This window comes from Oryzias melastigma, linkage group LG6 (genome assembly GCF_002922805.2).
Source record: "Oryzias melastigma strain HK-1 linkage group LG6, ASM292280v2, whole genome shotgun sequence".
Lineage (NCBI taxonomy): Eukaryota > Metazoa > Chordata > Actinopteri > Beloniformes > Adrianichthyidae > Oryzias > Oryzias melastigma.
The window spans coordinates 15401310-15428318 of record NC_050517.1 but is presented as its reverse complement, the minus strand read 5'-3'; the positions used below and the strand labels follow the sequence as shown (position 1 = coordinate 15428318).

Genomic DNA, 27009 nt, shown 5'->3' with positions numbered 1-27009 from the left:
TGAAGCTAACAGCAACAACAATAGAGGTCACCCAGCAGGTCACTTTTTTCAGCTTGGCTCCTTATACTACGCATATTTAAAGCATTTAATGTTGTTTGAGAGAAGATTGTGGACGAGAAAGAGGAATACAGCTGCTTTCTTCCGCCAATCAATGGGTTTTAACAGTAGCTTTGAGCTAGTTGATCCGTTAATTTTACTACCAACGGGAGTCCAAAAATGGTACGGTTCAATGGCTCAATTTTATAATGGAAACCCTCAAAATACGGGACCGTACCGTACTGCACAGTGGAAAACGAGGCTTGAATACCATCACAGATTACTTTAAACTTTGATTAAGTCCGTTTGACAAACTAAAAACTGACAATACTTTCAGTGCTGCTTGGTTACATTCCATCTTCCAATGATGATAAACTGTAGCGTACGAGAGTGGTACAGACCAAAGCACTGAACTTCTGTGGTCCTTCGCTATAATGCAGTTTTGTAGCTTTGTGGTTTTGTAGATTTACTACCATTTATTATGTTGTATGTTTAAGCAACAGCGAAAAGTGTGAAAATGTTAATGTCTGTCGGAGAAAAGAATATAAATAGAGTATTAAAGGGGTTTTACAGACTTAAAAATAAGTAAGACTAATATAAGGTAATTTGTGGGTCATTTTTAGAATGGAACTCCAGTGGTAATCAAAGTGATGATGTAAATCCTGCTGAAGGAGATAAAACATGCTATTTGGGGAAGAACCTCTTCATTAGTTGGAGCCATTTGCTCATGAAGAGTGGGCCAAAATACCTGTTAAAATGGGAAAAGATATCTTCACTAAAATAGTTGTGCAACAAATTACTAACTGAAGCGTACCACCATTTATGTTAAAGCCTGTCTTTGCTTTTATTTTAATGATTCTCTATAAGCAACAATTTGATTTTTCATTTATTTATTTGTATATATTATTACATTAGTCAGTTTCAAGTAAATGTTTTTTTTTCTTAATGGAGGAGTTTCAACAATTTCATTCATGTATATTTAAAGGCTCAGGGAGTCAGACTAACAGTAAAAGCTAACAGAAGTTTTTCACTTCCTGAGGGTTTTTTTTAGGAGGAAAAAGTGCTTAGCTGCAGTTAAGGAACAGAACTCTGCAGCGATCTTAACAAGCCAAAATCCCCTGAAAGTGGCATATTTTGTGAATTGGTAGTGTTGTGTATGGAGTTGGTGCATTCTACATGAACCCAAAGAAACAACAAAGTTGTGCTGCCAAATCCAGCCAAACACAGACGCCCAGGAGTCTGTTGAAGGTCTGTGTAACCACACAGCCTGCTCCTTTTCCAGCTTAGATCCTGGCTGAAACAGAAGAATACAATGCAAAACCTCTTCAGTTTGACTCCATTTCTTGTTTTTAATGTCCCGCCTGTTTTAAAGTTGTATGAGGAACATTGAAGTTGACAAAGCTTTTCTGAGGTTGTCCACCAAAAAAATGATGTCTCTGTTTTTGTGTTCGACTTCAACAATTTGTTGATTTGTTCTTAACGAGGAAATGGAGCCACAACGCACCAATGAGTGTCCTTCACAGTGAACTGCACAGTAAGTCCTACAGTAACACATTTTTTAACATACTGTAACTTTTTATCCGTTAATACGATCTACGTAATTCCAGTAGATTCTGAAGGAGAAAAGTGGCGTGAGCATAAAGTCTGAAAAAGTTTTTGTAAATCAAATATAAATAAAGACATTCATTTAAGTTACATTTTTCTTGGAATCGTCTAATGTGCCTCCTGTCTTTCAGGTGATTTTCTCTTTGCGTCTGTCTTGCTGCTCTCCATCCTATCAGGCCACACATCCCAACATGCGGACGTACTATTTTTGCACTGACACGGCCAAAGAGACAGAGTCCTGGATGAGAGTAATGACCGATGCTGCGCTGGTGCATTCAGAACCAGTCAAAAGGTTAGTGACATCCTTACGAGTTTGGACCTTTTCCGTGTGACATTTTTAAAAGAAAACTGATGATGCAGCATTTCTGGCTTAATCAGTTTGCAGAGATTTTTTTTTTTTTAATAGCTGGAAGTGAGTTGTTTTAAATCCTTCCAGTGAGTCCGTTAAAGTCTTTGGCTGCAGCTCATCATCCACTTTTGACATTTCTGGTCTCTGGATTTGTTTAAGAAGCTGCAGCTTTCTTTCATGTTATGCAACTACTCTTATGTTACAGAGTATCACTCGCATGTCCACGCTCTGAAGGTTTAGACCAGGGATGTCAAACTCAATCACGCAAGGGGGGCCAAAATCCAAAACACACCTTAGGTCACAGGCCAAACAGGATAAACAAGCTTTTAAAACGTAACTTTTAAACATAATTATGAACTAGATGTATAGCATTACCTGCAATAATGCTAATATGAATGCTTTAAGCTGAAGATGCTGGTGCTGATAGCTGAAGAGGCTGAAATTGATTGCTAAAAACGCTGAAGCTGATAGCTGAAAACACTGAAGCTAATAGGTGAAAACGCTGAAGCTGATAGCCAGCTAAAATATTAGCTGAATGCCAAATCAGCCTGAAAAACTTGGGTTTGCAAAAACAGCTAGCACGTAGCTGAAAAAATAGCTAAACTTCAAAGAAGCCTAAAAAACTGAAAAAAGCCTAAATTAGCCAAAACAGCTAGTGTGTAAATATTAGCCTAACTCCAAAACAGCCTAAAACTGTTTAAAAAAGCCTAAGTTAGAAAAAAACCTGCTAGCATGTAGCTGAAATATTAGCTAAACTCCAAAACAGCCTGAAAGCAAAAGAAAAAGCCTAAATTAGCCAAAACAGTCAGCATGTAGCTGAAATATTAGCTAAAAATAGCCTAAAAAATCTTTGTAAATGCCAAAATATTCTAAAAAAGTTATCAGAATGCCAATTTAAAAAAATGTATAACCGTAAGTTTTTAACATAATTATGAATAATAAAAGCAGAAATATTATTTCAGAATAAATCAACTTAAACCTTAAACAACTTTCAATATTTTACTCTCTATAAAATATATATTTAGTCAAAATTATACAAGTTAGAAATGAGCACAAGATAACATTGGGCCATAAATAACAATCAAATAAAATGATGTGGAGGGCCGGGTCTGGCCCCCGGGCTTTGACTTTGACATTTGGTTTAGGCGAATGACTGATCAGAATGAAACATCAGGACAGGCCTTATGCTTTTGAATTCATTTAATCATAGTTTACAGAGCAAAGGTTTATGGGATCTGTTTACCTCAGATGACTTGTGTTGGTTTTTTTTCTTGATAACAGATTTGCATCAAAAAAAGAAAAGTTTAAAGTTAGCCGTCATTTGTTTTGTGTCTCCAGTGCAGCCGCTCAAGACCAAGTGGGACTAAACTCGCACAGACCTTCCACAGGGATGGGTGTGTGCTCCTTGGGGTGAGTGGACTCGCAGAAAGCTGGAGAAAACATTAGATGACGAGGGCTGTTATTCCAAAAAATACACAAGTGGAAACTGCAAGGGGCGTCTTTGGCTGCTTTCATGCTGCTGAGGAGAATGTCTGAACTTTGAAGTTTTGACCTCGGCCGTCTACGGCTCCAGGGTAGAGGTGCCCATTACCTCCCAATGCTTCCCCAGAGATCAGAGAGGGAGACGGACTCTCGGGAGAGGACGTATTAGGGAACCGCACTTGGATTTTGGGGTCTGAGCACAACCGTTGAGCGCAGGCAGTTTTATTGGACATATCGGATTTCCTTTTTACACGCCTGCCTTTCCCCAGCAGCTGGAAAAGATATTATACACTTCATTCATTTACTGTGCACCTTTAGTTTAACTTCTTTAAAATCCTGTAGATTTCACTGACTGCACTGATAGTTTTGGTTTCTTCAGTTCTCAATTTTGTGCGTCAGTTCATGTCTTTGGAATAAAAAGAAAAAGGAGTCTAAAACAAGTTTCAGGGGTCACAAGCTTTACTTAACCCTTTAGAACCTATGGCTATAAACTCTGTTTTGTCTACTTTTGAATTGACCGATGTGTTTTCAATTTGAAAGATTACCTGCTTGCTCATTTGGTTTCGTGTTAATCAGCATAACCTTATCTATATGATACTACCTTTACTTTGTAATTTTTCCTTGTTATATTCATACACTAGACATAAAATCATGCAAAAACAGAAAATTCCGTCTGGAAAAACGGGATTCATTTAGCTGTGGAAACTCCAAAAATGTTTAGCGAAGTGTTTTTACAATAGAATTGAAGTTTTAGGTGTAATTTCATAAAAACAACAAGAACAAATTTTATCAACAAGCTAATTAACATGTTTTTTAATGAATTCCAGGCAAAATTGAGAGATTTCTTTAAGCCACAAAGATAAACAGTTTCTGTTGATAGAGACCTCACAGCTCCATGATGTGGCCTGTCTTATGTGGCTGTACTTCAGTCTGCCTGTGTGGCTTCACCTACCAGGGACCCCAAAAAATAAGAATTTCTGCTGTACATTTGGCATTTGTCCTGGAGTTTTTCTTTTTTTCCTAAGTATTTTTTTCTCATAAATTTTCCTTATTGTGTTTGTGGAAATTAAGTTTGATCTAAGATGCTCGGCCAGAATCTGCTTTCAGGTGGAGGTGTGTCTGTCCACTCGCCTCCCACAATGGTGGTGGGCAGGACTTTTTGTGGTGAACCGCGGAGTTTCCGTAATTTTTAGACAAACCCGATGCTTGTTGTTCTAGAAAATGTATGTCGGCTCCCATCCCATAATAAAATAATGATTGTTTTCCTCGTTGTTTGATTTCTAATAGCAGACGGCTCAGTTCTGCTCTGATCCAAGTTGGAGCCATCTTATCAAAAGTCATTTTCCCCCTTATTTATTAAAATAAAAGATCGCTTTTGTCCAAAAACTACAAATAAATGCTGTATTCTCTCTTTAATTCCAGAAAACATCAACCCATAATATTTCAATAAGTTTATGATTATTTTAGAGGTTTATTAGGTTCCAGAGGGTTAAATACACTTGATTAATCTGAAATCTATCATTCAGGAATTTATTCTTTAAATTCCTGTTTTTGTGTAAAATGTGCAAACATTTCATTGAGATAATTGAATTAGTTTAACACTGATGCAGTTTCATTGTGATTTCAAGAAAAAAATGTGTTGATTAGGATGTTTTTCTGGAATGTATTGTCTCCAAATAGTGGTAAACAGTCACAGCCCCATAAAATGAACTCTTTTGCTTCACAATGTTCTTGTGAGGAATTTTTATTTGTTATTCAAATTTGAACTTTTTCTCATTCAGGGTAGATCAGCTAAAAGTGGGCCAGTGTGGACCGCAGGAGACTCACCATGTTGCCAACCACAAACCGCCGCTCACGCAGCCTGAAATCCAGAACAACCAACGCAACCGGGAGTCCGCCTGTGAACGCATCGTCCCCGTCTCCTCCAGCACAGACGAAGAGGAGAGGAAGCTGCGCGACGCCGAGCGCTACGGCTTCCAGAAGGACGGGTCAGAGCGTGAGCGTCCGCTAACCAAGATCAACAGCATCAGACTGCAGCCGGTCCAGGCGGAGGCCGTCAAGTCCAACGTGACCTCGCCGCAGCCGCTCACGGAGGTCGACCGGCCATATCAGGCTCCTCAGGTGAACGGATCAGAAGAGCCACGTCCTCCTGAAGGGACCGGCCTCCCTCATCAGCCTAGCTCCACCGGCGATCCGGACCGCAGCCTGAGCAGGACCAGCTCCATGCAGCAGCTGGAGCAGTGGGTGCGGACACAAAGAGGACGTAATCAGGATGAGGACACACGGAGGTTGGTTTAATTACTTAACCCTTTGGAGTCCAGGCTTTTATGGGCCGCTTTGTCTGTCATTGAGTCTGCTTTTATAGTTTCACCTTGTCTTGTTTGGTGTTATTTTTGTCAACATTTTATCATTTTGATACATAAGAAAACGACACACAAAAAAATCTCGACTCTCATAAAACATCCATCCAGCTTTAGAACTTACTGACTTCCTTTTGGGGTCACGGGGTTACTGGAGCCACACCCTGAACAGGCCGCCAGTCTGTTTCACGGTCACACACTCCAACACCTAGGGGGCAAATTGTAGACCCCAAAATGTTTTTGGACTGTGGGAGGAAGCCGGAGTGACTGAAGAAAACCCGCTTGTAAACAAGGATTTGTGTAGAATATCGATTTATTAACTTGGTCAAAGCTATGTCGAAATTTTGCAAACAGCTAAGTTGAATTCAACCTTTTACTTAAAAATGTAGCAGGTGCTTTTTTATGCTGCTGTTCCTAAAACTGATATCAAAATAAGACACTCCAATACTTTCAAAATGATTTTTTTTTGCTGATCACACGACCACATCACAAGCATTTTCAAGTTTCGGCAAACACCAAAGATGTACACAACTTTCAACAGAAAAATCTTCCAACAGATATTTTTTATTTTCTTCATTTACATGGTGACCCCACACGAATGATTTGGTCCATTCCAAAAATCTGTCCAGCTGCAAACACGGAGCCACGTCACACTCTCGACACCTCAGAGCCGTTTTCTTTTATGCTTTTGTCCACCTGAAGCCAGCGTTTGCATTTTCATCAGCATTCTTGTTTGGGATTTCAGAAACAAATCTGTCATGGTTCACCGCCAAACAGGTAGACATGCGGAAAAATATAATAAGTCTTAGAGATAAAACATTTCAAGTTAAATAACATCAATTATATACCCTGCATTTTCAGTGCAATTTTGCAAGTTTGTTTTCTTATTTTTTTACAGTGCACAGTGTTCTGCATCCTGATTGGCTGTTTACATAAATCCTCAATTTTGATCAGATATTTGGTTTCATTCGATAATACTAGACTAGTTTTTCTGTGAAGGTTTGAGTTTTGAGAGTTTGAGCAAGAAAGAAAACTTTGAAAAGTGTATAAAATACGTAGTGAGGACTTATACAGCCCAAAACGTCTATAATCCTACTTTATGGATTTCACCTATCCCGGGTATTTTTTGGAAAAGGGAAAACTCGTTTAATAACCAATCAGCTTGTCTTTAAATGTCTAGGAATGCCCCCCAAATTTGGTCACATCATCTCTGATGACTCCTAAGAGTTAATCATCTATTATCATTGAATTGTACATTTAAAATGTTCTTGTATTGAGGTTAAATTGAAGCTGAAAAGCTTTTTACCTTTTGCTATTTTATAAATGTGAGCATTCTGTTTTACCCTGATGTAAACATTTTGCCATCGTACACTTGAGTGTCATGCAACAGTCACAAATCCAACCGCCACCGTGTGATGGGGAAGGATCGGCAGAATCTTCAAGATTTCATGCCGTTGCCCAATTTTTTTTGAAAATCGTTGGCATCACGATAAACATACGTCATTGCGGTTTCCCAGTTGTCGCCCGATTTCATAATGGCGTCATCCCTGGTTGTCACCTGACTGCCTCCACGCGACCTCAAAAAGTGCCCGGGTGACAACCGATCGATGTCAGCTTTTTGAGAAAAATCATCCCATTCGCTGTAAAATGTAAACTTTTTCTCAAAACCTCCTCGGAGTGTGAAAATGCGACAACTGCCTCTTGATTACAAATGTCACCATGCAGCCATCTGCCAAATTTTCTGAAAAACTTCCATTTAGTGGCACACAAACCATTGAGCAGCGTCACCGTCTGCTGCTGACCCCACTGGAGGAATATCAATTTTAATCGGGTGATATTTAAGTATCAATGTTTCCACTTGTCGAGCGCCCGGGCTGCCAGCTGCCTTTCTCTCTGTCAGTTCATTCATCCGTTTATTTATTGTCACCAGACTTGGCTCCGGCTCATCGCAGCTGTGCTGTTTTTGTTTTTCTCACCCCCAAATCATGTTTATTTAAAAAATTGGATGTACACACTCGACTTGATTTAGCTTTGGGTTTAAGAGTTACTCAGTGAGGCTTTTGGCCATGCTGTCTTTGCGCTCACATTTCATTTGCTCTCTGCACATCTCGGCTGTCTTTAAATGCATCTCCTTCCCTCTGACGGTTGGGTTTCCAGGCATTTGCGTGTCTTCTGGTTGTGCTGCTGTTTTGGGGTGTTTCAGACTAGTGAGCCCTTTAGCCTGGTTCTGTCAAAAAGTCCAAATATGAAGTTGCTTTTTTTGTGCCAGTTCACTCAGAAAAATTTGTACTTTTTTTCAAAAGACTCGTCCCTGGGAATTTTTAGTTTGTCTCAGTGAGGGTCCTGCTTTTCACCGTTCTCTTTGAACCATTGATTGTATATGAGAACTGGACTATACGAGTGTGACGTCACCCATAGAAAATGACTCACTTCCTGCTCCAACCAAATGAAGTCAATTCAGCCGCCTTTTTTTTTACAATATGGACGTCATCATAATGGAACCAGAAATTTTCAGTAAGCAGTGATTGATCTAAGTCGACGTTTCTATGGAAACCACTCAAGCCAATCAGGAGTGAGCTTGTTAGAAGTTCACACCCCATCCACTTAAAAGGGGCTCAGAAGAATCTGTCAATTAAACGTTTTGAGCGTTCGAAGTTAGACCGCATACTTTTATCAAGGCATCTGATTGGCCAGTTTATTACTTTAGCATCTTGCGCTACAGGAAAACATATTGAAAAAATGAGTGTAGCGACTACATCAAAAAATCAAAAGTCGCCAAGAGACTGACGCTGGGCCCGGTTATTGTGTGACGCACTAAACAAAGGGACTTGAATTAGGTCATACTTTGAATTATTTATTAATGACAAAAAAGGTCATTGAAACAACTTGGGAAAAAAAAAAAACGCACAAAAAATGGTTAAAAAGCGACAAAAAATGTGGTCATCCAGCTCACCCTCTCCCCTCTAACTTACAGCTGCCAAATCAACAGGTGAGTTATGATCACAAAAAAATGTCTCCGCCCACAAACATGTGATCCACCAGGTGTTTACCTGCTCACTATGACCACAAAGAATACTATAATCAAAAAACAATATTCATTCACCTTAATATAAACAACAGTTAAATTCATGGGTCCTACAATTAGGATTTTTGAGAACATGTTAAAACAATGTATCGAAGCGAGAATGTTTATTCTGACAAATAGAATGACTGAGGAATAGCAGTTTATTTCTAAATAGAAGTCTATGGGATTTAAGCTTCTTGGAACCAGCGATACTTCCTGTTTGGAACACAAGAGGGGAGGGGTCACTCAGTCCAGTTCTCATATACAGCCCATCAAATCAAACTTTATTTAAAAAAAGCACTTTCCAGTTATTGCAGTTCAAAGCTCTTTACAATAAAAAAACAAAATACAAAAAGATAAAAAAGTCAAATATTACCCCCCCCCCACCATTCAAGCACTAAAGTAAATGTAATTTAGTTTTTCAACTAAATGTAATTTGCAAAACTTTTCTGCTCCTCCAGCATCACGTCTTACCAAACCCTCCCCAGAAATATGCCAAGTCACCGGGTACCTTACATGCCAGCTTATGGAGATGGCTACCGCAGCATGCCCAGGAACAGCATGGCGCAGCGGGACAGCATCTGCAGCATGTCGCCATCTCTGTACGACCAGGCCCTGGGCCCCTCTGTTGCCGAGAAGCGCCGCTCCATGCGGGACGACACCATGTGGCAGCTGTACGAGTGGCAGCAGAGGCAGGCCTACACCCGGCAGTCGGGGCTTTACAGCGGCATGGCCAGTCCCAAAACTATGGTCAACTTGTCTGACCACGCGGCACCAAACCACTCCATCCCACCATCGCCGTCCCACGGCTCCCTGTCCATGTACGGCGGCTATTCTCCCATGCGGTCCTACAGCATGGCGGGCGCTCGTTCAGAAGTGTCTTCTCCCATCTACAGAAGAGACATGAGTTTAGACAGAAGACACAGGCCACCCATCAACAAGGTCAGTGTTTTTACTTCTTTTTTTCAAAACTGAAAACTAAATTGTTTTGTAAAAATCTATCATCAAGGTTAAGTTGTATTTATTTAAAAGATCTAAAGGTGTTTTCCAGGGAGTTTTTACACAGTTTTTAGCTTGGTAGATTTTTAACATTTACCTTAAAGAAGTAGTAACTAAAACTCATCCTAATCTATTCCGTAAATATTGAAATATTGGTGTTTATATGATGAGCATTTCAACTTCACCCCAACTGTCCTGCAGTACATCTACCCACCCGATAGGAGGTCCATGCCTGCAGGGATCCCAGTCCAGACCATCACTGCCCAGTCGCTCCAAGGAAAAACTGTAAGTCCACATCGGAATTTTGATGCATTGCTTTGTTTATATGCTCCGTTTTCCGCCACAGTGAAATGCTTCCCGCTCTGGGTAAAGAGTTTGTGTTCAACCAGACGCCTTTAAATGACAGCGCTCCTTTTAAAAGACATTTTATCCTCCCTGTCTCCCTCTGCCACTTTCTCTGCCCTTCATTTCCTTCCAAGACGCAAGACTTATGAGGAACTCAGCTGTGCGCGCCAAGCGTTTGGATTTACAGTATATTGACTTTAGGAGCTCTGTAGACTCACTGTACATTAGTAGAGACTTAAAAATCCTGTCACAACTCTCTAAGCCAGATTAGAGGGTTTGGGCCAAAACCGAGTAATCTCCTGATAGAATAGGCCCGATATTGTTAAAGAAATAGCCTTCTGTTTTTGCAGGCCGTGCATGCTCTTGAGAGGAATTGCACCTTTGACAATCACCTTCGACAATCCCAAGCCAAAGTGAAACTCCGCTATCCACATTGTGATACCTGATGTGCTTTCTTTTCTTCTTCTCCGCACATCTTTTGCGGTGCGCTCCTGTGTTTTCCCGCCCTGCAGCCCGAGGAACTGACTCTGCTGCTGATAAAGCTGCGGCGGCAGCAGGCAGAGCTAAACAGTATCCGGGAGCACACTGTAGCGCAGCTTATGCAACTTAACATGGATGGCGACAACCCAAAGGTCAGGCTCGTAGGGACATCTCAGCAGGCGTGTCTGGTGGCGTGTTGCATGTTGGCCATCTACCACTTTCATTACGAGCATCATTCCAAGTGACATGCTTCATTTTCACGCAGAAGTTACTTAAGGTCTGTATTTTCAGCAAAAAATAAATGTTTTAAACCTCTTCTAAACTAGTGTTGGCCATCAGCTTATTGATCTGAGCGATTTTTCAGAGCACAAAAGCTCCATTAGGTCATTTTGCACCACAAGAGTCCACACAGATGAGAGCTAATTCCACAGACAAGCATGCTGAATGAGGATGTCTTCCCATTACTGATGTGGGTCAGCTGAGCTCTAGATGGAGGGATTTGTGCTGTGTAGTCACTTTTACCAAGTTTTTAATCAACTGCAATTCACTGAAGTCTCCATGCATAACCATCAAAGTTGTTTGTTGTGTATTTTTTTCTTTTTTGGTCATTATTGCATCTTTTTTTGCTGCAAGATTACGTCTCTTCATATGCACGGGGACATTAAATGAAAATAGAGCAACACTCCCTTCCTGTACAACACAAAAGACCATTTTTTTTTACTTTACAGTGGGCTCATCCTTTCTTTCTTTTCCACATCTTGTTACTGACCTGCTTTTTCCTTCACCTTGTCCTGTTTCCTTTTCTCTCTGGTTATATTTGGGTACATGACATGGTTGAATGATGTGGAAGTACGAGAGAAAGGCATGCAGAGAGAGTGAGCATCACGAAAAATACAAGATTTTCCTTTCTTTATTGTGTGTGTGTGTGTGGTCTCACGCTCCTGCTTCTTCTTTTCTCTCTTCTTCTGCTTCCTTCTACAACTCAGAACGACATTCTCTCCCATCACCTCCAAAGGAACCTCATGTATTTGGACAATCAGGTGGGGCAATGCATGGCTGCATGCCCTCTATCCTCACATGTTTATGCTTTGTTGTTTTTTTTTTTTGACACTCTGTACTTTTTAACCTTAATATATCAACTTGTAAAATTAAGAATGGGATTCAATGTCATACAACATAAGATTTAAACTTGTTAAAGTTTGATTTATTAATATTTTTGTTTTAAAAAATGAATGTTTTTTTCATGCAGCTTTGCTGATCATTTGAGCTCTTATTAAGTAAAAATAAACATCTATGAATATAAATATACACAGTAAAGCTGAATCAGCCAGGTTGGCTGCTTAGAGCATCCTTGTTTCCATCTAAACAATTATAGGATGACTTCTCAGTGCACTAAACATGTTGACATCATTTAAATGAGCCTTTCTCCCTGTTCCTTTTGTTTACCATATTTTCCCTGCAACAAAACTCAATCAGCGTGTCAGCTCTGCAGAAGCTTGACAGTGACTCACAGTCATTTGAATGGGATGTTTTGGTGCAACATTCAGCTCAAGATAGAGAGACATCCGTCTGAACGACCCGAGTGGGATTTTTATCACTGGCTGGTTGTTGGTCGGATTATTTATTAAACAGCTGATCTGCTGACTCTTTCATGCAGTCTTCTAAAAGGTGATCCAGCTGGTGGCAATTCTGAATATAAAATGATGAGTAAAAATACCCTTTCGATGCGACAGGAAAGATTCAGTGCAGCAGTAAGAGAAAAAAAACACCCTGCATCAAGGTTACATCTTATACAAGCTTTTTATAACACACTGGAGAGATACTGATAAATTATGGCTGGGTTGATAAAATCATTTAATCAATCTAAGCGTAATAGAGCAATAATCAATCCATAACAATAGAGATTGATCAAGTTATTAAAGCTAAAGTCCACTAGCTTGATACATACATGCATACATTTTCCTGACCGCTGTGTCCCTTTCGGGGTCGCGGGGGTGCCGGAGCCTAACCAGGCTGCTGATGGGCGAAGGTGGGGTTCACCCTGGACAGGTCACCAGTCTGTCACAGGGCCTCAATCACACACACATTCACACCTAGGGGCAATTTAGAGTCACCAATTAACCTATGAGGCATGTTTTTGGACGGTGGGAGGAAGCCGGAGTCCCCGGTGAAAACCCACGCATGCACGGGGAGAACATGCAAACTCCACACAGAAAGGTCCCCAGTTGATGTTATTCAGATCCCCCAGCTGGGATTTGAACCGGGGCCTTCTTACTATGAGGCAAGAGCGCTAACCACTGCGCCACCGTGCAGCCCCACTAGCTTGATGCTAATGTATATTGGGATTTCCCATAGGACGGCTAATGCTAATGTCGACCTAAACATACATTTCTGACTAAATGACTCACAACCATGAATTTTCCAAACTCTTTTATGGAAATATTTTTAAAGTAACCATTTGTGATCTAAAGCACCGATTTTTGCTCATACTTTCTTCTTCTTCTGGAAAAGGGTGTTATACTATAGCGCGATCGCCATCTAGTGACGAAACTGAAACACCCGCCAGGAGAGACAGAACAATTGTTGGAGCTTCTCTGTTTGACAGTTGACAGTTTTATTTTAATGTTTTTGCCCGAAAAAAGACATAAACATAATTAAAAGACCACTTTTACAATAGATCAAAAGATGATTGGAGTGAGTCTTTAACATGCTCAAACTTACCTTATTTTACTGCTCTTGAAGTCCACGGTTAATATTTTCAACACTATAGAGCTTTTTGGCATCATCATTTCATTTGGCAATGAAATGACCTCACTTACAAACTCTTCACCGACTCAAACAAACAAAGGGCAAAAAATAGATTAGTCGAGCTGCATGAAAAAACCCTGCACATATACAAACTCTGAATCACTTCTATTGAATTGTTGGTTTTCCATCAGTCAAAGATGTAATGAGAGGTTTGTTATCCCGTATTCATTGCTCCTTTGTGGGGCGTTCATCACTGTTTTTCTAGCTGTCACACAAAGCTTTGTGACGCCAATTTCAATGATCCAACAGGCTGATTATGTGTGTGAGAGACGCATCTCGTTAAATTAGCCTTATCTAACAAATGCACAAACTGAGATGTGGCTAACGTCCATGTTGATATTCTGTATATTCTGTCCTGGTTTGCTTTAACTGTTATCACACAGCTCTAACATTAAAGCTCCACCTAAATTGATTTTTTTTTCTTGGGTTCAAAAAATAGCTAATTATTCAATATGAAGAGAGTGACGTGAAATGTTGACAATATGGAAGAAATTTGAGAAATATTGAGGGATTGCAACATTCATCTTCAGCGCTGTTTGTTTTTAGTCTGACTGTTAAAATGATAAGCAGCTTTTTTTGCTCATTATTACCACAATTGTTAATTTCTTAATCCCTTTAAATACTTTGAAGCACTATTGTTTGCTAAATTTGTACAATTATTCATACATTTTTTTCGTTTTTAATGAAAATGCTTGGAAGGCAGCTTTTTTGGGGGCTTTGTGCTGTTCTTTGTCCTGTTTGTAAGTGTCTCTCCTTTGCTTCTGGGAGCTGTATCCTTCGCTGTCCTATCTGGATGCACATGCTAATGTCTGCTTCATTAGAGAGAGTGAGTGAGGTGTAATAACACTGTGGTTTTCGTCTCAGACGTGAAGCTCTGCTCTAAACTTTCTGACACTTGCTCCTCTCCACACTGGACTAGATCAAGGAAAATGACCCTTTAATCGTCATGACTCACTCTTTGATTGAGAACTCTGCCCCACGGCCACAAGTTTATCAGCAAGTAAGGCCAGCCAAAGGCTTTGCTCCGCCTCCTCCCCATCCCCTCGCCACTCGTTGTTTTTGTATTTATTTATTTATTTTGTTGCAATGCTGCTCCTTTGATGTCTTCAGTCTCCACGGCATCCCGAGACCAGTCTTCTGTATCCGTCTGTTATGCAAGCACCTCCCCATCCATTGCTTTTGACTGCTCTCCTTTTGATAAAGAAGTCATGCACACGTGGACATGACTTTTGAGAGACAACTCTTGTCGTGCGGTGAAGTCTCCACTCCATTCATCGGTTTGTATGTCGGGGCTGTTAGCAGCTACGTGTGAAGAGTTTTTTCCTGTTTAGTCGAGACTCATCTGACACTGAAAAGCTCCAACAGCTTGTAGAAACGCCCACGTTGTCCCTGTGATGAAGCATTCAACCTCAGTCCTCGTGTGATTTTTCATAGAAGTGTGCGAAATGCCTTTATTCTTATTATCTGAACCTAATAGTCTTTTGCTCCCACGTGCATTTTAGAAGGTTAAGCCAAGCAAAAACGTTTATTTTTCAATTTAGTAGGGATTCATTTGTTATATTAATCATCCTCTGTGCAAGTCAGTCAACTCTATCGGAATGCAGGTTTTAGGATTTAAAATCTGAGAACTGCAGGCTGTTAATCAGTGGTCCACAACCCTTTTCAGGCCATGGACTGGTTTAATGTCAGACGATATTTTCACAGACTGACCTGTACAAGGCTGAAAGTGGGTGTTCAAGCTTTCACTTTCCCTTTACCTTTGAGGATAATCTTTATCTTTCTCCTCTGTATAATATCTACAGCTACTTGTAACTTTACTTGTACAGTAGATTTTGTTTAAGAACCTTTAAAATGTAATGTAACTTTTCCCTTAATCCATAACTGTCAAAGTGAAAGCCAAAAAAAAAAAATGATGCCAACTTCACCCTTGTCCGACTTTTAAGGTGCAACAAATTAATTTAAAAAAAGCTAAAACTGTGACTAAGGGTGTATTCATACTAGATACATTTGGGTTGCTTAAAGTGAACCAGAGTTAATTTCACCCAATAATCCAGAGCTAATTTTTAGTATGAATACACCCAAACAGACCCTGGTCCAGAACCAGGAACGGCTCTTTTGAGGTGTTCTCGGTTAGTTTCCAATCGGACTGAGCTCTGGTTTGCTGAGTGCTCCCAACCTGAATATACATACTTGGAGCGGACTAATTGGACCAAATGGCCACTGTAGCCGGGCATTATGGGATGTTAAATGAGTAGCGGAGCAATGATGAGACACAGTAACTCATTGCAATGTGGTCAGATGAATGCAGGCTCATTAAAACAACTGTTTTCCCCAAAATCTATATACCATAAGCCAGGGGTCCCCAACCCAGTTCCTTGTGAGATACCACCCTGCTTGTTTTGCAGCTAACCCTGCTTTAGTAGATGCTGAATAGCTGGACTGAATCCACCCAGTTTCTGACTGAATGAACACACCAGATCCAGGTGAGCAGCACTTACTGAAGCAGGATTAGTTGCAAAACAAGCAAGGCAGAAGCTCACAAGGAGCAGGGTTGGTGATATACACTTACCGCCATACTTTCTTAGCCGTCATCTCCTCAGTAATCGCCTTGCAGCATGCCTAGCATCATACCAAAGTAGCAGTAAAAAGTGTTGTACCTGACATTGATACAGACTAAAATTAATCAGCGACATTTTAAAGTTTGAATAAGTGAACTATCCTGACAAGGATTGCAGAGCTTAGCACTTCCATTATGCTTTCTCTCGTTGGTTTGCCATGCCCTCATAATTCCTGGCCAGTGACTAAAGAGATATTCAGTCACGTGGTTTTGTGTACAAGCTTTGGTTCCAGACAGGAAAGTCCGCTTGACGGCAATCTGAATACAGACCAAACGCAAGGTTCATGATTCAATCGGAACCAAATTAAGTGGTATCAGATCAAACCAACAGACTTTTCCAGTCTGGGTACACCCTAAATCTGGTATCTTCTAAATGTAATAACGAACATTAATCCACCGATTGAGTAACATTAATAGCAGCATCTTTGTAACATATCGTAAATGCTTGCTATATGTTTTGCAAAGCAGGCTTAGTGTGTGAGAACAGCTGTTACAATAAATCCATATTTCGAGTAAATACTTTTTAAATATTTTTATTTTTTGCTAATTTTGCAGTCATTTTAAGAAATAAAGTGGCTGTATTTTTGACGTGGCTGAGCAACTTGACTTTGGTCAAGAATGAGTAGATGTGGTGGGGAGAATCCAGTACTTTTCCTAAATAAAACTTCCTTCAGAATTTTATTATTAATGAAACTGAAAAAAAGTATGTTGTTTTCTTTGTGGCCCGGTACCAACTGTCCCACAGACTGGTCTGCGGCCCACGGGTTGAGGATCACTGCTTTAGACCCAAAAAGCTGAACAAAAACACTTGGTCCTTGTTTTTACCTGTTTTCATTCTTTCACTTTGTCATTCTTAGTGGCTCAAAGGGCTTGTTTGTGTTTTCTTTTGTCTTGTTACTCATTTTTCACCTTTGTGTCGAGGCGTTAAAGTGGTGCCAAAGAGCTCAGCCCCTCACCCATCATCTGCACACCTGCTCTCTCTGCAGCTGCTTCACCACCTGTTTCTCTATGGGAAGAGCGTGTCCCCCTCCTCCTCCTTTTTCACCCATGTCACATGTAGTCCTCGCCACAGTGAAGCTCCTCGGGCTGTGGCAGAGTCTGCATGATCTGTGTTGAATGCTATGTGGTTCTCACAGCTTTGTTTGTACCGTGTGGCTCGACCAGGAAAACGATGAGAGGAGTGTGAAAGAGAAACAGAGACTCTCAAAGTATTAGGGCAGAGATTCTTTTGATTTATGTTCAATCTGAGTTTAAAGTGTTCAAACTTTCTTCTTCAGCCAAACCAGAGTATGATTTCCTCTTTGCAAAGTGAGATTTTCAAATGTTCTCCTGTTAAAGAACAAATTTAAGCAAACAAAAAAGCAGCATTTGTCCTCTTTAGTCCAGTTTAAGTTTGTGCTTCAGCTCATTGAAATGTCAGATCTGGATCACCGTCCTAACATTTGAGAGTTGTACTGTTTGGGATGTAAATGAGAGTGTGTGAGGTGCTTGTTTTTCGGCAAACATGGGATCCAATGCAGCTGAAACTAAACTCCTTGTTTGGATGGACTTAAAAAACGACTTTCCTTTAACCCATAAATATGTAGTAAAAGCTTCTCACTATAATACGGTTCACCTTTCGTAGTTTTGGCATTTTTCATATATTTTCTAGAACAATTTTGCATGCTTTTTTAATAGCGCATTGTGTTCTGCATCATGGTTGGTTGTAGATCATTTCAATAAATCTGTGTTCTGTGTTGGCTACAGAATGCGTTTAGTTTGCCAAATTTATATAAATCTTTGATCAGTAGCAGATCTTTGTTTTCATTCTGTTATTCTGGACGTATTTATTTTCAAGAACTCTGAGTTTAAACAAGAGAAAGTGTGAAAGTGTTTAAGAAAAGTGTATGAAGTAGTGCTGGGCAATATGGAAAAGAATGTATTTGATATAAATTATTTTATATCACTATATATACATATCACAATATACCAAAAAATATTTTATTTTTTTAGTTCTCTGAAAAGAATCGTCAAAAATGTAATTAGTTACTTGTTTTTACTGTATTTTTTCAAGTAACATGTAACTGAATTGTCACGAATGAGAAACATTTAAAGTGGACAACAGTTTCAAGTAGTAGGAAAATACATTTTTGTAAAAACTTCAGTAATAAAAATGATAAAAAAGAAATGGCACAACATACACTTTTCTGTCGCCCACGCGATATGTATCGTCATATTGCCCAGCACTAGTATAATTGTTAGAATGTAACTCCAGCGATAAACGATGGGCCACGGTAATTCTTGTGATGATACAAACTATTATTTTAGGAATTAAGCTTAGAGGCTAAACTTCTATTTGTGATTGTTTTGAGCTCGACTACACCCCAAAATGAGGCCTATTATTGTGTTGTTATTTTTGGAAAATACTTAAGTGTTGTTTTTACTTGATCCAGCACGCACACATCCTTCGTGAAGCAATTAGCTTCTGAGCATGTGCTGGAGAAATTAGAGTCTGCGGACATGGCTTCTGGGCTGACTCTGGAGTTCAGTCATTAAGATTACTTGCACATGCCTTTACTTTGTGTGTCATTGACGGAGTAACTGCTCTGGGTGGTGAAACATGAGGCGCAAGACTCCATCGGCAGGTTGCACTTAGGCGGTCTTCTTTGCCACTGCAGGTTTGGGTAATGCAGATTCTTTGTCTCAGAGAAATACGAGTTCCTATCAGCATAAATCCTACGGCTCAGTGAGAGAGCCTCCTAATGGCACTGCATTAGATCTCCAGATCCAAACGTGTATGTGCAGATTTAGTGTCTCTGCCTGATGGCGTCTGTCTTCACAGTTGAGTCCAGAAGACTACAGGGAACAAGCCTATACATGTGTGCCAGAGGAAGTGGATACTGATGTAAGTTCAATGCCGCATTGCCACACTCAGGTATACACAAGAGTTAAGGGCTTTCTTTCTTTTTTTCTTCTTCTTTTTCTTCAACAGACTAAACTTAGCAGGTTATGTGAGCAAGATAAAGTGGTGAGAGCGCAGGAGGACAAACTTCAGCAGCTGTACAGAGAGAAGGTGACCCCGCACACATCTGCCTGCATTGTTCTGTGACTCAAAACATTAGAGAAGAAAAATGTCAACTATATAATCTGTATCTCCTCTCATCAGTTTGATCAAAATGTTGGTGGAGATGTTTGTCCATTGCTGAAACGACAATCCAACTGCACAGGAATAGTTGTTGGATTTAAAGAAAAATAAAAGTCCGTCATAGACCGGTGGTGATCCATGCGTTTAGTTCTCCACTGACTAAAAAAAATGTAGCAGCTGTTTGCATCATACAGATGCTAATGACGTGTTAGAGAGGCCGACACTGACACTTAATCGACGCGCCTGAATCTGTGAGCTTGTGAGATTCTACCAGTAATCCCTCGAGAACGGTAAACTGTCGCATGAGGTCTGTCAGCTTACACAAGAGGTGCGAGCTACGTGCAGAAGCACGCTCATGTCCTATGCACCGCACCAGCCCAAGAGGCTTATTAACAAGCTCACACTTCAGAAAATCTGCAGAATAATTGAACAGGCTGAAGGGAGGGAACTAGAACTGACAAAACGGGAAGATCACACCGTGATGTAATTTCTTTACACTCTATCTTTAGATACACTGAAAACACTCAACCTAATAACACAACACCATACCTTGAAATAGTACAGAACAGAAAGTGTGAACTCCTACAATGCACCTATCAAAGTAACCACCATATGTTTATTGTATATGTGAATATATTCCCTCCACTCTATTATTAACTAATTTCCCATTTCTGACATAAAAAAATGCTGTTTCCTGTATGTTCTTTTACTGAGGTGTACTAGATAGACCAGTGGTGGGCAAACTTTTTGACTCGTGGGCCACAAAGGGTTATCAAGTTTGACAGAAGGGCCCGACCAGGAGCAGATGTGTGGAGTGTTTCAGTAATCAACCTCATAAGAGGAAGAAATAACATGGAATCTGGACAAAAATATGTTTTAATTTTGATTGAAAACTATTATATATTTAAAAACTGAACATTTTAGAGCTTTCATTTCAAAACTATGACTTTTGTTGTCATTTAAGTGGTAATTGCACCATTTGGTTGATGTCCTTCTGGGAAAAATGTAAACTTATAGAAAGGCTGCATTCATGTGGTGATGGAATGACTGGAAAAATGACTGTCCAGCTCAAAAAACACTCATAAGCGTAAAAAAACAAGTCTTCCAATGCTACATGAACACAGAATAACTTTCTTCACCTAAACAGAAGAACAAATCCCAGTATATTTATAGTGCACCTTATATATGGAGACACCAGAATTACAGGAAAACAAGACATAATTATGGATTATCAATATAATTTATTGCAGTTTGGTGGGACAGATTAAATAGTATAACAGGTTGCAAATGGCCACCCCTGAGATAGACGCTGTGTACTCTTGTTATAGACTTTTTTTTGGGGGGGGGGGGTGGTGGAGCAATTTCAGGTATATATTTTGTCTGAACATAAAAATCCAAACTGTGCAGCCGTTCTCAAAAATTGCATTGCCTGCTGAATAACAAGCTAGTATTAGTGCTGCAGGCTAATTAGAAACACTGTTTTTCAGGACTTATTTGTAGAAGTTAGACATGATTACTATTTGTTTAACTAAAGACAACAGAAACAGAACAGTGGGCTGCTGGGAATTCTAAATGTTTCAAAACTCAAAGCTTTAAATGACTAAATCTGTATTGTAAACCCTGATGTAAAGAAACGTGTGATGAGTTTTCACTACGTTGTGTGTTCTTGCAGCACACGCTGGAGACAGCACTTCTGTCAGCCAGTCAGGAAATAGAGCTGGGCTCTGAGAACTCGGCCGCCTTGCAGAGTGTGATCCAGCAGAGAGACTTGCTGCAGAGTGGCCTCCTCAGCACCTGCAGGGAGCTGACCAGAGTAACTGCTGTGAGTACCGCACCACACTGCATGCATGAGCTTATGTCAGCACTTACGCCCTCTTACTATCTGCAGGGTTTCAAAAGGATAATGACTTTTAAATGCTTCAAAGCTCTCTGTTTTGTAAAGAAATTGAACAATCTGCAAAATATTATTTCAAGATTGTACTTGACTTTTGAAATTGAGGGATTTCTAGTGTCCAGATTTTTGGAACAGTTTCACAATTATGACGATTTCAGGTTTAAAGAAATGTTCCAGCTAGCATTCAAAGAGGGGTTTTTTTTTCTTGGAAACCAATTTAAGATAAATCATTGGAATAACCAGTCAGTAAGGAAAAACATGCCCACAGTCCTCCAACACACAAAGTTGGCAGACACTTGTGTCTTACATGAAGCACAGTGCCGACAATTTTTTTCCTCCAGAGTGCGGTCAATGTGCTGGAACAGCCCTTTGTTCCCCCACCTTGGTCTTGTTTCACTGCAAACTGTCTCCTACTCAATTTTCTGCTAGACTTATCTTGGCTTTGCCCAACGCCTTCTCCTCACTAGAGGTCACAGAGACTCTCTGCTCTACTATAACGGGTATCAATGAAGCAAAATCTAATCGTATAAGAATGCCAATTTTAGCTAGACCACTCACGCCCGACAACTCTCTTTACGTTCCGTTTGCTGCTGAACCCTTACTCCTCTACAGCAAACATGAGTCTGTTGACTGATTCATGTGCTGCCGTTTTACTGACCGGGTGGAGTCTGTCAGTAGCCAGTAGAAAGTAGAAAAACCCTCCACTGCCGTCTGGAACATTTCCTTCCCCTTCAAGCGGGCTCTAAGAAAAAAAAAAACTGTCTTGCTGAAGTGGAGCATTACAGGCTCGTCTCTCTGCTCTCACTCCAGTTCAAGGATTGCGAAAACAGATTTTTCTTAAACATACCTTAAAATGTCTGGCTGCAGCTGGAGAGCATCTGCAGCCAGAACTGCTATCTGTGTCAGAAGCCTTGAGAGCAGTAAAAAGTATGGAGCCAAATCAGAGCCATTAAAATCTGAAACCCGATTAAACAACTTAGAAAATAATATTGGTGTTTGGCTAAAACAGTATTAAAGTGTCTGAAACTGTCTGCAATCCTAAAATAAACTTTATAATTTTTAGGTTAAAATTTTCTGTTTTTAGGTTTCAAAACTCAAAATTTCAGTTTCAAAACTTTTTTTCACTTTCATTTTTTTTCCCTTTTTTTTCAGTTTCGAGTCTTAAAATTTCCAGTTTTAAACTTTTATTTTTACTTTTTCACTTACTACTTGATTTCCGGTTGGTCCTGTTCTGGCATGTGGGGGCAGGGCTAACTCGAAGGAAGGACCAATCAAAATCAGTGAGGGTGGTAACCTCAGTCAGTCCTGGTGCACTCACTAACTCTGAGAGCTCTGATAATTAGGGTCAGAAAATGTCTGTACTATCATAGTCTTGTGAGTTTTATCGCGTACAAATTGTGCATACAAAACTTTTTTTTTTTTTTTTTTAGTCAAACATCAATATTTATAATAAGTTGTTTTATTTGGATTTCAAATCTTAATGGCCCAAATTTGGCTCCACATTTGGCTCCTCTGAGCTCATCTTGCTAAAACTCTGCTGCCTTTTAGAAGGGTTGAAAAATGTTATTCTCAGGTGCACCATAACTAATACTTAAACCTTATTTTTAAACCAAATATATCAGAACTCTAATAAAAAATGATCATGTTTCAAGCATTAACTCTTGGGGGTGAAACAAGGATAGAAAAAATACAAAGATGAGCCAAACAGGCATTCCTACAACTCATTTTTAATTTTTGCTTAGCTCCATAAAGAAGAAAATACTTGTAAAATAAAGTTGTTTACAGACTATATGGAATTGTTTAATATTGAATAACAGCAGCAGTCTTCTTACTGAGTTAGATAATGCCAAAACTACTAATGACATATGAGCTTTTACTATTATTTAAACTATGCTTTACATAAATATTGCTGTAAAACAACAACTTTATGAGCATTCTTCAATCTAAGCAGCTATTGAAACATGGAAATGTTTATATTTTTTTTTCAGTTTTAAGCTAATCAGAATATAAAAGGTGAAATTAATATAGAAAAGTTTTTTTCCCCCTTTGGAATTTTGTGTAGCTGATGATCGACTAATTCTTTAAAAACCTGTTTTAGTGCTTAAAAAGTCTTGTTCTCCCAGGAGCTTCATTGCAAGTAATACAAGTCGGAACCAAATGTATTAAAAAGTACACTCAGTAGTCATCTTGTTGGTATTTAATCTAAAGAACATGTACATTTATTTGTCATTCAGCAAACATCTTTTTTGCACTAAAAATAAACAGGAAGTGGAGCGATCGTGGAGGGAATACGACAAGTTGGAAGCAGATGTGATTTTAGCCAAAAACAACCTGCTGGAGCAGCTGGAAGCCCTGGGAAGCCCACAGGTAGGAGGACAGAGGAGTGAAACTACGTGGTTTTATTTCACATTTTCAGAGTTGGCATGAAACATAAGCATATTTAGACAGAGTGTAGAAACTAAGTAAGAAAGCAGCCTAGTTAGGACACTTTTTGACCCGGTCAAAGCTCGCTGCTCTGCAGCCCTCAGCCTGCAGGAGGAGTGGGATCAAAGTGATTGATGGCTGAGGTGATTACTATGCAGGTCCTCATTAAAACAGACTTTTATCTTGTGGGAGCAGAAGCTCTAAAAAAGACTGTGGTCACAGTAAGTTGTGATGGTTTGTCAGAAGCAGCTTTTATTTAAAACAAAGTCCAGACTCTTCAGTATGAACATCCTCTGCTTCTCTCAGATCAGAGGTAATTACTCTTTTTTTACTCACTACCTGGTTTCCAGTTTGACCAGCCGAGCACAACCGTCTCTTACTGGAGCAAACCGGTTACTTTCCTGACCAAGCATTCAGTCATCGATACTTTTTGCCTCCAGCATTCTGCTCAGGGTTGCAGGTTTTAGTCTAATTCAACTGCAACTGGAAAAAAGGCGGGGCATGTCACGCTACACATTGGTGTGCAAGCAGCATCAATAATTCTTTCTAAACTGCACTCAGTTTTGCCTTGCATGTGGTTTTCAGTTTGCATGTCAAGATGTTCTTCATTAGAAGAAGTAAATGAGGTTTTCTGGGTGCTTTCAGACGGAGCCTCCCAGCCAGCAGCATGTGCGCATCCAGAAAGACTTATGGAGGATTCAGGATGTGATGGACGTTCTGAACAAACACAAGGAGCAGAGAAATGCCTTTGATGAGATGGGCTTCGGTGGACCTAAGGCTAACTTCAGTAAACATAAAAATGAGGTGAGGCTTTATAATACCAGAAACCGTACAGATATCAGCTGGTAAAACGGTTTGTCCAAAATGTCATCAAACCTGGATGTGTTTCTATTTTCTTCGTGATTAATTTCTCAAAATATTTAATGAGACCTTTTAGTCATACTTGGCCTTAACCCTTTAGCACCTGAGGGCTCGCCGGTGACGCTTCAACACAAAATCTTAAACATAATGTAACTTTTCAATCATAAACACCATCAACATAATTCCAGCAGATTCTGAAGGAGAAAAGGGATTATATGGTCAAAGGTTTTGAGGTTGTGCGGGTCCGTGGAGAGTCATAAAGAGGAGCAGCTATATCTGAGGAGGAGTGCATGAAAATGGAGCGTACCTTTGTTGTGTGTGGTTAGTGTAGGAGTCTGCGGCTCCGGAGCCACATGTGGCTCTTTGGTTAAAATAAAATGTCTTCAAAAAAATTAAAAAGTAACTGTAAAGATAAAAGAAAATAAGTTGTAAAGTTGAAAAAAAAAGTAAATTAACTTAAACTTTATTCAACTCGTTCACAAACAGTATAAGGACGACAGGAATCTTCAAATGACGATCCTAACAGCAGTAGCCATAATTCTCCATCAATAGTTCGATGTCATACTGACACATTTGGACTTCATTTTGAGCTTCATTTATCACAGAAAACAAATTTATTGTCAGTAATCGCAACCAGAATTAAAACTACTTTAAGTTATTATCCACTGGATTATAAAGCAGATTTTCTATTTTTAATTCAATTTTCAATTCAATTTCATTTATCTACCCAAAATCACAAAGAAAATTGCCTCATTGGGCTTCAAAATATGATCAATAGTTAAAAACTAAGACTAAATAAAACTGGTTATCCCTGCCCTTAGACCCTCCCTCCCGGTAAGGAAAAACTCCTAAAAAAAATAACAAATTAAAAGATTTAAAGTGTGCCTCTTGGTTTTAATAAATGGTAGGGGTCACTTCATTAGCTCTGATTTAGTTTTAGTTGGTTGCATTTATGAATTTCTACTGGGTTTTGGTTGTCGAGAAATTAACCCGAATGGCTTTTAAGTGTTGAAGGTTGCAGACCTCTGGGTTAGTGTACCATGAAGAATTCCTTTGGCTCATAGAAGTTGCACATACTTATGGTTAAGGTGCGCCCACTGGCACGCAAATCCAATAGGCATGAGGTGTTCAGGACGCCTGTAAAATGTCCACCACGCTTTGATAGTCTCATTTCTGAATTCCAAACAGTCTGAACGTGCACATATCATAAACACTTACGGGCTGCTTGTGCAGTACATAGGTTTCTGGGGGGTTAAAAAAAATGAAAAATCTGTACGACATGTCTGCCCACTTCACCCTAACATGCTTAAGCGTTCGCTACGACCTGTTGCTCCCAGCAAAACCGAGGAAAAAATGTGAATGAAAGTTTTTGCTCTACAGAAAACTGCTATTTCCTATAGGCCACCTGCTAGCCCTATGCAGGTTTGACCTTTTTTGGCGGCATACAGCCCGTATCCACCCCAAGGGCAGTTGTTGTGACTAAAACCTAAGTAGGAGCAACATCTGGTCTGTCCTGTCTGGCCTGAAGCTGCTCTGAGCGTGGTGTCGGTTGGTCTGCACCCTTGGCACTGTTTGCCACTCTGCTTCCTGTCCTGTAACGCCCTGTATAATCTCCAGGCGGAGGATTTGGTACCCCCAAGACCACCCCTACCCCAGTCTTATGAGCCCAACTCCCCCATCGCACCCCCTTTGCCCGCTCATGCTGGCGTGCGCCCTTCGTCCCTCCACAGGCCAGAGGACAGAAAGGCCAACCAGAGGAATGGCACTCACAGCGTAAGCCCGTTGACCTCTTGACCCCCCTGGTTCAGCTGTGTCATCGTGTCATAACTCCCTGTCATGTTTGGACTCATATCCATTTTATTTCTCATGCCTTCGTTCACCTTTTTTTTTTTTGGGTGTGAATTAACATTTGCATAGAATGACCTCATGCTCATCTTCTGTCCTGCATTTTTTTAAGGAGTGGTTTGTTTTCTCTGTTTGTTCATGAAGCCATATCTTAGTTCAAACATGTTTGCTTGTTGCTTCTTTTTGTTTTTTTGTCCCAAAAAAGCATCTGTGCATTCATGTTTTAGGACTCTATTTAAAATATACCAAACCTGCGCATGATTAGAAGTTCACTCTGGTTTTTGTGTTTGATCGGCTCCCGGCCTGCAGGGTCCAGACTACAGGCTTTACAAGAGTGAACCAGAGCTCACCACAGTGACCGAGGTGGACGAGAACAAGGACGAGGACAGATCTGAAAACGCGTCTGACAGAGAGCATGCTGCAAGCAAAGGTGTGTGTGACTGGAAAAGTAAAGATCGTTTTTGCACTTCCTTGATGAAGCCTAGCATTTTGAAAGGTCACTCACGGAAAATGGCTTTTTTTGAATTCATTGTCAAGATTTTAAAGGCAGCATTTAGTGCAGCCTCTTAAAGTGGTTGAACATATATATACAAAGCCAGTGATTTTTTTTTAAATCCTTGAAAGAAACCCAGATTTGTGTTACTATGGTTACCGTGGCATTTACTGTGCACTGGCAGCACTTTGTTGGGTCGTGTTGTTTTTTTTTTTTTTTTTTT

The 27009-nt window shown here is 40.0% G+C and overlaps 1 protein-coding gene across 11 annotated transcripts in view; it reads left to right on the top strand.

The window, feature by feature from the left end:
• Window positions 1-27009, top strand: part of plekha5 (pleckstrin homology domain containing, family A member 5) — a 98071-nt gene that overhangs the window by 65020 nt on the left and 6042 nt on the right. For 4 of the 11 annotated variants that reach the window (XM_024282389.2, XM_024282388.2, XM_024282386.2 and 1 more), the window contains 15 exons: window positions 1818-1933; window positions 3329-3400; window positions 5254-5760; window positions 9358-9838; window positions 10097-10180; window positions 10753-10872; window positions 11707-11760; window positions 14448-14528; window positions 18967-19029; window positions 19117-19197; window positions 20942-21091; window positions 23429-23530; window positions 24233-24391; window positions 26066-26221; window positions 26603-26723. In XM_024282389.2, the coding sequence (XP_024138157.1) occupies window positions 1818-1933; window positions 3329-3400; window positions 5254-5760; window positions 9358-9838; window positions 10097-10180; window positions 10753-10872; window positions 11707-11760; window positions 14448-14528; window positions 18967-19029; window positions 19117-19197; window positions 20942-21091; window positions 23429-23530; window positions 24233-24391; window positions 26066-26221; window positions 26603-26723 (2347 nt within the window). Of the gene's footprint in view, window positions 1-972; window positions 1571-1772; window positions 1934-3328; window positions 3401-5253; window positions 5761-9357; window positions 9839-10096; window positions 10181-10752; window positions 10873-11706; window positions 11761-14447; window positions 14529-18966; window positions 19030-19116; window positions 19198-20941; window positions 21092-23428; window positions 23531-24232; window positions 24392-26065; window positions 26222-26602; window positions 26724-27009 lie in introns of those variants that run through there. The other 7 variants (XM_024282395.2, XM_024282396.2, XM_024282390.2 and 4 more) reach the window with 7 other exon arrangements.